This window comes from Nelumbo lutea, chromosome 6, assembly GCF_056320005.1.
Source record: "Nelumbo lutea isolate HS-2025 chromosome 6, American lotus-T2T, whole genome shotgun sequence".
Classification (NCBI taxonomy): domain Eukaryota; kingdom Viridiplantae; phylum Streptophyta; class Magnoliopsida; order Proteales; family Nelumbonaceae; genus Nelumbo; species Nelumbo lutea.
Genome location: NC_142689.1, coordinates 72,660,901 through 72,675,858, shown reverse-complemented (window position 1 = coordinate 72,675,858; position 14,958 = coordinate 72,660,901). Strand labels below are relative to the sequence as shown.

The window sequence follows — 14,958 nt, the reverse complement described above, 5'->3', positions numbered from 1 at the left end:
CTTCGGGGTACTGTACATTTCTTTGTTGCAATTTAGTTACTTGGAGAAGCAAGAAGCAAAGTGTAGTTGCTAGAAGTAGTGTTGAGGCTGAATTCAAATCAATGGCTCAAGGAGTGTGTGAGGTTCTTTGGCTAAAGAGGGTACTAGCCGATCTTAAGATACCAGTGAGCTTTCTGATGAAACTGCATTGTGATAACAAGGCAGCTATCAGCATTGCTCATAATCCGGTTCTACATGACAGGACTAAACATGTTGAGATTGTCAGACGCTTTATAAAGAAGAAGCTTGAAGAAGGAATAATTTGCATTCCGTTTGTACCAACCACGTAGCAAGTTGTAGATGTTTTGACTAAGGGCTTGTTGAGACAGCCATTTGAACTTCAAGTTAGCAAGTTGGGCATGATAGATATCTTTGCACCAACTTGAGGGGGAGTGTCGGCAAATTAAGAAAGACGGGATTTGATTTGAATAAATTTAGGAAAGTCATATCCTAGGATTAAGGGAAAGATTTAGTCAATCCCTGATTGAGAGAAATTCTAGGGGTTGTCTTTCCTATCTTTTCTTATTTAAGGTGTATGCTCAATATGTTTTCATCATCAATAAAGAAAATCTTCTTCTTTTCTCCCTCTATATTTCGCAACATTGAGTCATTTTGCTTTGGTTCATTCAGATGTTTGGGGTCCGATTAAAATATAGTCTTACAATGGTTACAAGTATTTTGTCAGTTTTGTTGATGATTGTTCAAGGATGACATGGATTTATTTAATGAAAGAAATGAGTGAATTATTTTTCATTTTTCAAAATTCCATGCTGAAATACGTACACAATTTGGTGTTCCAATCAAAGTTCTTCATTCAAATAACGGTCGTGAATACTTTCTTACTTCCTTTCAACAGTATTTAGAACGGCATGGCATCATTCATCAAACTTCATGCGCATCCACTCCTCAACAAAATGGGGTGGCTGAACGAAAGAACCGTCATCTCCTTGAAATTGCTCGGTCTACTCTTCATCATATGAGTGTTCCTAAAAGATTTTGGAGTGATGTACTTACTATGTGTTTCCTTATTAATCGGATGCCCTCCTTCATTCTTCATGGTCGGTCTCCCTTCTCTATTTTATTCTCCACCTTGTCTCCCTTTCCATTAACACCCCGCATCTTTGGTTGTGTGTGCTTTGTTCATAATCTGAGTCCTGGGATAGACAAGCTGGATGCACGCACTATTAAGTGTCTTTCTTGGCTACTCTCGGACTCAAAAAGGGTACAAGAGTTACAATCCCATTATTTGGAAGTGTTATGTCTGTCCTGATTCACCTTTTTGAGTTTGTCCCCTTCTTCTCGGGACCTGAAGCATCGGTGTCTCCACCTTTACTTCCTCTTCCTCTTCCAGTCAGTGATCCCATTCCGGGTGTTCCAGTTGGGGTTGACCCTTTACCTCCTCCAGTGCAGATCCCTACTAAACGACCACCGATCTGGCACGTGTATACTCATCGATAGACACTGGCTCCTCCTCCAGGTTCTACTTTGTCTGCGGATCCTGTTGTTTCTCCTGTCCCAGAACCTTCAGGACTTGATCTTCAATTGCTTTACGGAAAGGTAAATGTAGTTGTACCCTCCATCCCATTTCCAATTTTGTTTCAGTCTCTCGCCTTTCTGCTTCACATCACTAGTTTGTTTCACTGTTGTCATCTATTTCTATACCTAAGAATGTCCAAGAGGCTCTTATCTCACCTAGGTGGCGGTAGGCAATGGAGGAGGAACTCTCTGCCCTTCAGCATACTCAAACGTGGGAGCTCACTACTCTTCCTCCTGGTAAGCATGTTGTGGGTTGTAAATGGGTGTATACTGCTAAATACTTGCCAAATGGTAGTGTGGAGCGTTTGAAGGCCAGACTTGTTGCTAAAGGTTATTCATAGTTATATGGGGTGGACTATATGGATACCTCTTCAATGGCTAAGATTGGCTCTGTCCGTGTCTTAATTTCCCTGGCAGTTATGTATGATTGGAAATTGTTTCAACTTGACATTAAAAATGCCTTCCTTCATGGTGACCTTATGGAGGAGGTATATATGGAACAACCACCTGGGTTTGTTGCTCAGGGGGAGGATGGTAAGGTGTGCAGATTGAAAAAGGCAATTTATGGGTTGAAACAATCGCCTCGTGCTTGGTTTGGAAAGTTTAGTAAAGTGTTGAAGAATTTTGGAATGAAACAATGCCAGGTTGACCACTCGGTGTTCAGCTATGATTCAGAAGCCGAAAAGATTTTATTAGTGGTCTATGTGGATGAAATTGTCATAACTGGTAGTGACGAATTGGGGATCGATAAACTAAAGGTATTTTGGAAAAATAGTTTTCAAACAGAAGACCTTGGGACATTGAAGTATTTCTTGGGTATAGAAGTTGCTAGATCAAGGCAAGGTGTAAACCTGTGCCAAAGAAAATATGTTCATGATCTACTGGATGAAACAAGACTGTTAGGTGCAAAACCGGTTGAAACTCCCATGGAGCCAAATGCTAATTTGAGCAGTGATATAGGGGAAAATTTTGATGATCCTGGAAGGTATAGATGGTTAGTGGGGAAGCTGAACTATTTGACTATCACGAGACCAGACATCTCCTTTGCAGTCAGTGTGGTGAGTCAATTTATGCAGAACCCTCAGATACCTCATTGGGATGCAGTTCTAAGAATTGTAAGGTACCTAAAGGGAGCTCAAGGTTGTGGGTTATTGTACAAACCAGGAGGAAGACTTGAAGTAATTGGGTATACAGGCAGGCTCTGTGTCTGATAGATCTACTACAGGTTACTGCACATTTCTTAGAGGAAATCTTATGACATGGAAGAGTAAGAAGCTGACGGTTGTGGCAAGGAGAAGTGCTGAAGCCGAATACAAAGCCATGGCACACACTACATGTGAATTAGTATGGCTGAGGAATCTCCTACAAGAAATCGGGTTCTCCATGGATAGACCTATGAAATTGTACTGCGACAATCAAGCTGCACTTTGTTATTCATTCAGAGAGGTACGGATAGAAAATCTCAAGACTGATATCAATCAGTCCAGGATTGATATCAATCCCAGGACAGTAGTTGACTATTATCTAACTACAAAATCATTGTCCTAGGTCAGCTGTTATCAGCCTTGAAATACAGTTTTTTCTTGTCACAGCAGTTTAAAGTCTCTTCTTAACTTAGAATGGAGTACAAGAACCAAGGGGAAGGTACTTTTGGGACTGGTGGTTCAGGTAACATGACTGAAAACACCTTTCAGATTACAACTGTTAAGTTTGATGGATCAAACTACTTGGAATGGGCTCAATCAGCAATGATGGCTATTGGGGGTACAGGAAAATTGAACTTCTTGCTAGGGGCTGTAAAGGAACCCTCCAAGGAGAACTCTACTTATGCTAGGTGGGTCCAAGAAAATTTTTTTGTCATGGCATGGTTGTGCAACTCTTTATGCAGCCACACATCAGCCGAAACTACTTGTGGGCCAGAACAGCTAAGGAAATATGGGATGTTATGAAGGAAACTAACTCTCAGCCTCTTAATGTTGCTAGGGCTTATGAGCTAAAATGTGAGGTTAAAAATCTGAGGCAAGGAGAGAAGCATGTCTCTATTTATTTTTCAACCTTAATATCCCTGTGGCATGAGATTGACCATCTTGAAACAATTGAGTGGGAGAGTCAGAAAGATAAACAAGCATATAGAAAGCAGGTTGAAACTAAGAGTTTTTGAGTTCCTAGCTGATCTGAACTCTGAATATGGCATTGTGAGACAACAGTTGTTGACAAGAGATAGTGTGACTTTATCACAAGCCTATTCCCTAGTACATAGTGAAGAAACTAGGAGAAAGGTTATGTTGCAGCAACAGCCCTCCTCCGAATCAGCCTTGGTAGCAGTTAGACCTAAATCTGGGGGGGGATAAGGAGAAGAAGGAAGCTAAGAAGGACTTAGTATGTGAACAATGCAAGAAACCTAAACATACTAAGGACACCTATTGGAAGTTGCACCCTCATCTAGTTCCAGCAAAGCTCAAAAATAAGAAAATGAATGCTAATATGGCTGCCAACACTGATAGTACAACTTCATCAGGCACAAGAGGCACTCCTCTAGATACCCTAGCTGCAGTTCGAGCTGCTCTTGACTCAGCTAGAAAATGAATTTAGTAATTCAGCTCAGCCTACATCAGCTCAATAGCCTATTTTGGCCCTTGCTCATACAGGTACAAGAGCTACTACTTGTCATGCTTCTGTCCCAGGTAATACTAGACCTTCCTAGTTAATAGATTCAGGTGCTTCAGATCATATGACAAGCGTATCTACTTTATTTAGCACCAATTGTTTATCCTCTGGGAAAGACAAAGTTAGAATTTCCAATGGCTCTCTTGTACCAATTTCTGGCAAGGGAGACATCAGATTATCAGATACCATCACCCTATCCTCAGCTTTGCATGTTCCCAAGCTTAGTGCTAACTTACTTTCAGTTAGTAGTATTACTAAAAATCAAAACTATTCGGTAATTTTTTTCCTTGATTAGCGTATTTCAGGATCTGGAAATGAAGGTCATTGGGATTGGCCGTGAGATGAATGGAGTCTACCTACTAGAACATTCATAGTGGGAACAGAGTGAAGCAGGGAAATTGTTTGTTTCTCAGTCTTGTAGTAAGATTATGCTTTGGCACAAACGCTTAGGTCATTTATCTTTTGGGTCTTTAAAGAGTCTTTATCCAAACTTGTTTGAGTGAGTAGAAGTGTCTGGGTTAAAATGTGAAAGTTGTGAACTTGCAAAACATAGTAGATCATCTTATCCTTCAAGTAATAAAAGAAGCAACCTTCCTTTTAATATTGTGCGTACTGATGTTTGGGGGCCCTACCATACTCCCACCATGGGGGGGTATAGATATTTCTTATCATTTGTTGATGACCATCGTTTTTCATGGGTCTATCTTATGCACTCTCGAGATGAGGTCCCCTCTCTGACCCAAGCTTTCCATCAGATGTTCCTAATTCAATTTGAAACCAAGATCAAGATTCTTAGATCTGATAATGCCAAGGAATATTTTGCAAAACCCTTGGCATCCTATCTCCTTGATCATGGGATCATTCATCAGAGCACCTGTTCTCACACACCTCAACAAAACGGGATTGCTAAGAGAAAAAACAGACATATTTTAGAGGTGGCCAAAAGCATCATGCTCAACTCCAATGTTCCCATACGCTTCTGGGGAGATGCAATCCGTACAGCCATATACCTCATTAACAGGGTTCCTTCACGGGTCTTAAACATGCAAACCCCATTCAGTCTTCTATATCTAGATAAGGACTTATTCACTATCACCCTCAAAACTTTTGGGTGTACTTGTTTTGTTCAAATCCTTGGACCTCATCGCTCCAAGTTTGATCCCAAAGCCATTAAGTGTATTTTCCTTGGGTATGCACAAAATCAAAAGGGATATTGCTGTTATGAGCCAATTTCAGGGAGGCGCTTTGTGTCCATGGATGTCACCTTCTTTGAGGATATGCCCTACTATCATAAGGCTTCTCCTCAAGGGGAGAATAGTGAGGAAGGGATTTCAGTTTCAGCTCCAAGAGTTCCTTTACTTGTCCCAGGTACTGAAGAGGGGAGTTGTGAAGAAGGTTGTCAAAAATGTAAGGAGTTGAGGGTGTATCACAGAAAGTTGTGGAGGTAGGTTGATTCTCGTACTCAACAGTAATCCAGGTTAGTTCCAACATCTTCTACAGCTCCAAATCCAAACACTACTACTGCTCCCACTGTTGATCCCACTGTTACAGAGGTTCAGCCTTCACTGACAGATGACCTTGATCTTTGAATTGCTATTCGTAAAGGGAAGCGACGTTGCACCTCATCCACTGCCCATTGCATCTCCAAGTTCCTTTCCTATAATTGTCTTTTAATACTACAGATCTTACTTGGCATCTATTTCTTCTATTCCTATACCCAAAAAAGTGCAAGAAGCTCTTTTGATACCTGAATGGAAAGAAGCAATGCAAGTAGAGATGGATGCTCTTGTCAAGAACAACACATGGGAACTAGTTAACCAGCCTGAAGGGATGAAATCAGTTGGATGCAGATGGGTGTTTACTGTGAAATATAATGCTAATGGTACTATAGAGAGGTATAAGGCCAGATTGGTTGCAAAGGGATTCACACAAACTTATGGCTAGACTATATAGAAACCTTTGCACCAATTGCAAAAATGAACACTATCAGAGTTCTTCTATCCATTACTGCAAACTTTTCATGGCCACTATTTCAGTTGGATGTTAAGAATGCCTTCCTCAACGGAGACTTGCAAGAGGAAGTATGCATGGAGTTACCCCCTGGTTTTTATAGTATAGAAGCAGGAAAGAAAGTTTTCCTTTTGAAGAAGGCCTTGTACAGGCTAAAACAATCCCCGAAAGCTTGGTTTGATAGGTCTAGACTGGCTTTGGACAAATTCGGATACATACAGGCTCAGTCAAATCACACCCTCTTCTTTAAGAAGACAAGTCATTCCCTGACTCTACCTGCAGTCTATGTAGATGACATTGTGATAACAGGAAGTGATGCTAGTGAAATTTAAACCCTTAAACAACACCTTCACAAGGAATTTGAAGTGAAAGTCCTAGGAAAGTTACACTATTTCCTAGGAATTGAGGTAGCTCAATCTAAGCATGGCATTTTCATCTCCCAAAGGAAGTATGTTCTGAACTTATTGAAAGAAACTGGAAAGTTAGGAGTGAAACTTGCTGATACTCCCATTGAGCCTAACCATAAAATAAGTGTAGAAAGTGGAGAACTCCTTGAGGACAGGGCTATGTACCAAAGGCTGGTTGGGAAACTTCTTTATCTCTGTCTAACCCGACCAGATATTTCTTATGCCATTAGTGTTGTCAGTCAATACATGAATTCTCCTAGGACCACCCATCTCCTTGCCTACTTAAAGAGATGTCTTGGGAGAGGTATACTAATAATGGTCATATGAAAATAAAAGTGTATACAGATGTGGATTGGGCTGGATGTGTTGATGATGGGAGGTCCACCTCTGGATATTGTGCATTTGTGGGGGGAAATCTTGTTTCCTGGAGAAGCAAGAAACAAAATGTTGTTGCTTGCTCCAGTGCAGAAGCGGAATACAGATCCATGGCCAATGGTGTTGTAGAAGTGCTATGGCTGAGATCCTTGCTTAATGAGTTGGAAGTTGATTATGAGAAGCCTCTAATGTTGTATTGTGATAATCAAGCTGCAATTAATATTGCCCACAACCCAATACAGCATGACAGGACTAAGCATATAGAGGTTGACAAACATTTTATCCGAGAGCAAGTCGCATCTCAAGAAGTATGCCTTCCTTACATTGCCTCAGACATGCAGTTAGTTGATCTCTTCACCAAAGCAATCACAAAAGGAAAATTGGAGACTGATCTACGCAAGTTGGGCATGACAAATATCTACTCCCAACTTAAGGGGGAGTGAAGAAATAGTTGGTTAGCCACAAATGTGGGGTTCCATACCCACACTCAGGCTCTAGTGTGTGTGGTTTCATACCCACGCCTAGTTATTTCTAATTTCTTTTATTAGTAGTTTCTAATTTCTTTTTAGTAGTTCTAATTTCTTTAGTTTCTAGTTTCTATTATTAGAAGTTTCTAATTTCTGCTAAGTTGGGCTGGCTGGCCTTATTGTTTCTAATTTTTGTTTATTTCCTATTTTTGTAAGGATCCTAAAAGCTATAAATAAAGGAGTGTATGGGGCAGCAGATCATTCACCACTGAACCCCTTCTTTCTTTTCAACAAGAAAGGGGGGGGGGGGGGGTGTTAAATCTCTTACCCCACCCAAAAAACATCACATTGCAATACAGCCCAAAAGAAACTAGTTCTTCCCACCCCTTGTTTAGCTAGATAATCTGCAAAAGAATTGGCACTCCTCTTGGACCACTGAAACTGAATTTGCATGTCTTGAGTGAGCTGAAAATTTTTCTTTTTTTCATTCGAGAACTTCCATAAACTAGCCTCTTCCTTCTGTAGCCAGTTAATAGCCAGTTTAGAATCACCCTCCACCAACAGCTTCCTAATATTCAGCTGTTTGGCTCCTTTAATTCCTTCTAATATTGCTGAAATTTCAGCTCTCAGAGAATCCCCCCAGCCTATAGGCCTTGAAAACATAGCCATAATTCGACCTTCTTCATCCCTGAACACTCCTACAATTCCTGAAAGGCCTGGGCTCCCTTCGCTACTACCATCAAAATTCAATTTAGTGAGCCCCATAATTGGAGGAGACCAAGTTGGAACAATAGCATTAAATAGCCGAGCAGACCAGGCAACTACTTTCCAATTTCTAATGATGTCTCCTGCTGAGATACCTTCAAAAAGCTCCGTAGACTTGACCCAATGAACCACCCTAATGTAGATTAAATCAATGATGGCTTCTTTGTTCCTTTTTTCCTGGAAGGTTCGTTGATTTCTTTCCTCCCACACTGACCAACATACAGCTGCTCTTACACATCTCCACAAGATCTTACCTCTCTTTCTTAAACCCCTCACTGGAACAGAGTTAAACAAGCTTAGTACACTTGTGGGAGTGGGCCACCTACAACCAAAAAAAGAGAAAAACCAACACCAGATTTCTGAAACAAAAGGACAGGAAACAAATAAGTGATAACAACTCTCACCATTCCTCTTACATAAGATACACCAGTGTGGGGATAAACACCATCTTGGCCTTTTCTTTTGAAGTAAGTCACAAGTGTTACACTTTCCTAGGATTGCTTTGCAGCATAAAGCACCTACTCTGGGAGGAATTAGTCTACCCCAAACTTCCGGAGCCGAGAAAGGAGGATCAAGGGCCGAATGGGAATGGGTTAATTCCTTGAAGAAGGAAGAGCATGAAAAAATACCCGGAGGAGTAGGAGCCCAAATCCTACTGTCCAATCTAGAGGGGTCAACAACTACCTCCTCCAAAATCTTAATCAAATTAGAAATGGAATCCAATTCAGAGTCTCTAAGAGGCCTCCAGAAGCCCAAGTTCCAAACAGGGCCAGAAGTAGAACAGGTTAGGAAAGTAGCAACAGGCTCATTTTTAAACCTTGAGAGAGAGAACAAAGAAGGAAACTGCTCTTTCAAAGGTGAGTTACCCACCCAGATGTGTTTCCAAAATCTTACAGAAGTACCAAAGCAAAGGTTATACTTGATAAAAGGAAAGAAGGATGGAAGAATAGTATGAATCGACTTCCAGGGAGAAACTCTTGTAGCCCTAGATGAAACACCCGTGTCCCAGCCATTTGCCTTTTGCCCATGAATACTTAGGACTATTTTAACCCACGAATTACCCTTTTCCTTCGCCAGTCTCCATAACCATTTCCCTAACAAGGCTTCATTCTTCTTCTGCAAGTTACCTAAGCCAAGACCACCATCCTTTTTAGCTCTATTTACCAAATCCCACCTAACTCTATGATCCCTTTTCTCCTCGCCAGGTTCCCATAGGAAATCTCTCATGAATTTCTCCAACACCCAACACACTCCCTCAGGAATCTTAAACACAGATAGAAAATATATCGGGAGGTTCGCCAAGGTTGTTTTAATCAATGTTATCCTACCACCCAAAGATAGATAGTTTTTCTTCCATGAAGCTAGCCTTTTTGTGAATTTCTCAATCAATGGATTCCAAAAGTCCCTTCTACTAGGATTATCCCCTAAGGGAAGTCCCAAATATTTCAGAGGCCACTGTGCAATCTTGCATCCCAATATTTGGGTCCTTTCTTCCACCTCTTCGGCCCTCATATTAACACCAATCACACAACTCCTATCAAAGTTGACTTTGAGGTTGGTCACATGTTCAAAGACATTAATCACCCATTTTAAGTTTCTAACCCACCTTATCTCCTCCCCTCCACAAAACAGAATCGTGTCATCCACAAACTGTAAAGAGTGATCTGAATTCCATCCCTCCCAACTTTCCAACCACTTACCAGACCCCTAGAATCTGCCCACTTCATAATCCCTCCCCAAAATTTCAGCAATCAGGGTAAAAAGAAAGGGGGATAGGGGGTCCCCTTGCCTAATACCCCGAGTATCAGGGAAATGGTCCACCACCCTGAGTTAAAACACTTGAAAGAAGAACTGTTTACTGTATTATAGGGGGTCCCCTTCAGGTATAGGAGTGTTCAAGGATGAAGAAGGACAAAATTATTGCCACGTATTCTGGTCCTATTGGATGGGGGATTCTCTAAGAGATGAAATATTGGCGGTTTGCAAGGGGTAAAGAGAGCCCAGTAACTGAATATCAGAAAACTCATGGTGGAAGGTGATTCTAGGCTTAGTTGGCCACAAGCAAGAGCTCGGTTTGTAGAAGTACTTAAATGAGAAAAAGAAAGTTAAGCAGATATTCCAAAACATGGAAATCAAGTTTCAGTAGACTAAGAGCAGTGCCAATTCTTTGGCAGACTCACTGGCCAAACAACAGGTGAGAAGAGTTAGCCTTTTTTGGGCAATGTTGTAATTTAAAGTTTACTCTTAGGGAGGGTTAAGAGATTTTACCCCTCCTTTCTCTTACATCTTATTCTCTTATTTTTAATAAAAGTTCCTGTTAATTATCAATAAATAAACGAATATGTAAAGAGGTGAATTTAAATGAGATATAACATCAATGCCCAGGACAGCATATAACATTGAATACACACTATCCCCTCCATGATGGCATTGCGCACAGATGCTTTTGCACATCATACCATACGAAGAAGTTTTACTTGACAAGAAATCATGAACTATAAACAAAGAAATTATATTTTGAAGCTTAGTAGGTATGTGGAATATGTTTCTCAATATATCAATATTGAAGATAATGTTTGCATGTGCAGTATAAGCAACATGACAAAATATATTCAATACCAAAGGGTTCATGATATGGTACAAAACTTACCATTTGTATTTGAGCTCTCATTAATAGACTCAAAGAGATCTTGCCCCTCAATGGTAAAACCCCAGCGATTTGGTGCTGGGCCTGCAATATATGCACATGCTCTCTCATCAGTGTCTTTCAAGAATACCTGCCAGTAAGCAAATATAAACCTGAGAATTCTGCATTAAACACAAGAAATTATTCTACTTCTGAAAATTTCCTATCCTTTTGGAAGTAAAACATAAGTAAACACAAAATGGACTTGGGCAGCTTAACAAAAGTCCCTTTCCAACATGGATCTCAAGAAGGTAGGAGGTGGCTCATTCACATTAACACATTATTTAATGCAATATTACAAATGGTAAAACCCCATGACTTGTTTTCATAACCCCTCTTATCACCTATTAATATTATGTATATTGTACATTACAGATCAAATAAAAAGTTATTGTATATTGTTGTCAAGACTTAAAGTATCTGCAATCATTACAAAGAATCTGTGCATTCCATAGCATTTAGCCAATTATCTAGGAAAAAAAGCACTTGTATGAAATTCCAAGCAAGAGACAATCAAGTTACCATCTGAAATGTAGGGATGAGATTCCAAAGATGCTAATAAATACATTTGATGGTAGAGAATTAACTAGATTTGGTTTCTTACCTGTTGAAACTGCAAATCAGATGGGGATGGTCGAAACATAATTGCGTTAAATCTATGCTCTACTTCAGCACTCCTTGTTGCCCCAACTGTCCCCAAGTAATCAAGAATACAAGACTCGATCTCATCCTTAGTGAAATCCCCAACAATACTAACCTAAGAAGGATTTAAAATCCCCAAATTGGAACAAAAAAAAAAACATTAGGATGCAAAACTGAAAGATTAAATTTTTATGGTGTTCATAACTATCTACTAGCAGCAATATTCACAAACCTCCATATTATCACCAACGAACTGATTCATCACTGCATCCTTTACAGATTGCAATGTCAACTTTTGCAATGAATTTGGTGTAGGTTCAACAAACCTCTCATCTCCATTTAACATTGCTAACATGAGCTTGTGGGCAGTTGACCGTTCTAAGCTTTTAGGAATTGACCTATAATATGACAAGTACAGTTGCTTGGCTCTATCAAAAGCATCCTCTAGCCAGACGCTATGCTGCATACCACAATCAACCATCATTAACTAGGACTCAAAATGAAACATTGAGAATTCCAGCAAAAAGTCAAGATATTGAAAATAATATACAAGGTAGGGGTAAGAACATGGAATTACCTCTAGTACCATATGGAGTAACTGAAAAGCTGCACGCATCCCATCATCTCTTAAAGTAAAGCGAAATTCCATACAGATGAACTCCTCTGTTGACTCCAAAGAGCAATTTATCAAGTGATTCACACAAAAAAGCTCAACCTGGAATGTGTATCAAGTATACTTAAGAAATCTTAGCACTTGTTTATATGAGATTTAAAATAACCAATCTAGATAGCTGTAACATAAACAGTTCCTAGAAGTGAGGATAATTTTTACAAACTCATTACCAGCTATATTGAAGAATATGCCAAGTAATTTATCATGTTCTTGATTGTTATGTGTCATAAAGATAATAACTGCAATGAAGGTAAAGTTCAATAGTAGATCCATAAATGATAGAAACACCATAATACATGTATTGATACAAAAAGGCATATGAGAGAGAGAGAGAGAGACAAAGGCAACAAATAATTAACAATGCATGCTAGCAAAGCTTTTAACAGGGGTAAAGAGTCAATTCTTAGTTGTCACATTGATTTAAAGTACCTTTCAGTAACCCCAAAAAGCTGGCTGGGTGGTGGACACATGGAGGGCAGAGGTTGGGAGATGAAAAGGTGGAGCAGATGAAAGATATTTTTGGGGAAAACCAAACGACAAGCAACCTAATTAAGGAAACTAATTCAAATGGATTTGAATTAAACAAATTAATGGCGGGCTCTTCTTCTTATGCTGATGTGGCAAAGAGGCAGGATGGGTTGGGGAGCCAAAAGGTTTGGTCCGAGCCGTTGAAGGTGGCGGGTGGGTCGGGCAGGGCGAAGGTTGAGCCGGGACAGTGTTGGAAGGGCCCACGTGACAACTTAAAATGTCACGTGGTCGGATGGTTGTAACACCGAAAGGAGGTTCCACTTGAAGGACCCACGTGATAACTTAAAATGTCACGTGGGTCGGGGTATGGGGGACTCTTCTTGGGTCGCTGATAGACGATGTTAATGGTCTATCATCGTCCCAAGTCACGAGAAAGGGGGAAGGAATGCACACAGCGGCAGAAAATGGAGAAGAAGATGGATTTGCAGTGGGTTTCCCGACGAAGTCTGGAGGAGCTTAGCCCCTTGCGACACTCCTCAGAGAGGCCGAATCCAAGATACGCTAGGGAAAGAACTGAAGAGAGGGAAAGAAGGATGAAGGCTGGGTGTAGTGCAGTGAAGGAGATGAAGAATTGGAGGACTTTTCTGTTGATGGTACTAGCGTGGGTAGTGTAAACGACGAAGGTAGTTGTGCTGGAGGTGACATGGATGGGTGGAATATTGCAAGCTTATTTCAAAGTGAAGATTGCAATCGGTTTAACTCATTCCCAAGACTACAGAGTGTGCAAGGATTATCAGAAGGGGAAAACCGGGAGAACCGGAAGCAGAGCAGGAAAACAACATCTAGGGGTGAACCAGGGGTAGAGTAGAAAGATCACCAGGATGACCAAAGGACAGAAGTACTTCCCAACCAACTCAGGGAGATAGATGGTCACCAACCTTTGGAACAAGAGAGGGAGGTCGGGAGCAGTCCTTTTCTAGCTTGTCCATTAGTCCCGGGTAACCAAGTGATTCTCTTGTGTCTTTGGTTCCAGATTTCGTTTCTATTCCAGGTCCTGTAGCCCATGAATATGCAACCGAGCTAGTAGGCGGGCTCTCCGAGGAGGGGGAGAGGAGAAGGAAGGAAAGTGGGAAGGTGTAGGAAGGAAGGTATAGGAGTGAAAAAGTGTGGGAAATCATTGAAAGAGTGTTTAAGGAAGTGGAAGGAAAGTTGATCTGGAGGAGGGAAGGGGAGGAAGGAAGAGGGGAGGGGTTAGTGGAGAGGAGGGAAAGGAATGAGGGTAGAGATGGAGAGGATTACGGGGAGAGAACAAGGAAGGAGGGAGGTAACAAGAGAGGGAGGATGGATGGAGAGGAAAGAACAGAGGTGGGACCAGAGGAGAGGAAGAAAGGGAAGGTGGATAGAGATGGAGGGGATTCTGTAGAAAGGGTAGGGGTGGAGGACTCGGTGAGAGAAGACATGATAGCAGAATTTATGGGGAAGTTGGGTTGTAGGTTGGAAGATTTGAATGTGTTGAAAGAAAGCTTATAGAAGAGGAAGAAGGAGATCAGAACAAAGAAGAGGAGATTGAGTGAAGTAGAGAGATTGAAGAAAGATGTAGAAGGAGACAAGAAGCTCGGGATAAAAGGAGATAGAAGGAAAGGGGGAAAGTAGTGGGTAGGTGGCAAGGGGTTTAAAAAAGAAGCGGAATGAAGATTCTTAGTTGGAATGTGAGGGGAATTGGGAGTGCAAGGAAGAGAGCGACAATAAAAGAGGTAATAAGACGGTATGACCCAAACATTGTGCTGTTGCAAGAGTTTAAGAGAATGGAGTTTAATAACAAATGGGCAAGGAGTGTATGGAAAGCCAAGGGGATTAGCTGGGTGGCTGCTCCCTCGTGGGGTGCTTCCGGGGGGATTGTAACAATGTAGAAGAGGGATGTAGTTGAAGGTTTAGAGGAGTTGATCGGAAAGTACTCGGTTTCCATGAAGTTTAAGCAGCAAGAGGATGATTATATGTGGGTGCTCACAAGTGTTTACGGACCAAATGACTACAGGGAGAGGAAGGAGTTGTGGGAAGAATTGGCTGATGTTAGAGGGTTGTGGGATGGGCCCTGGTGCATGGGTGGGGACTTCAATGTGATCAGATTCTCGGAGGAATCCAATAAGGTTAAATAGAGGGTGACAAAAAGCATGAGGAAGTTTAACAGTTTTGTGGATGCCTTTGATCTTAAAGAGATTCCCC

The 14,958-nt window shown here is 41.1% G+C and overlaps 1 protein-coding gene across 1 annotated transcript in view; it reads right to left on the bottom strand.

Annotated features, from left to right (window-relative positions):
- LOC148849637 (Insulinase (Peptidase family M16) family protein) overlaps window positions 1-14,958 on the bottom strand; it is a 118,161-nt gene that overhangs the window by 32,632 nt on the left and 70,571 nt on the right. The window contains exons 15-18 of the mRNA XM_088950056.1: window positions 12,172-12,309; window positions 11,827-12,054; window positions 11,557-11,709; window positions 10,917-11,043 (exon numbers count right to left, since the gene is read on the bottom strand). Coding sequence (XP_088806182.1) covers window positions 10,917-11,043; window positions 11,557-11,709; window positions 11,827-12,054; window positions 12,172-12,309 — 646 coding nt within the window. The remainder of the gene's footprint in view (window positions 1-10,916; window positions 11,044-11,556; window positions 11,710-11,826; window positions 12,055-12,171; window positions 12,310-14,958) is intronic.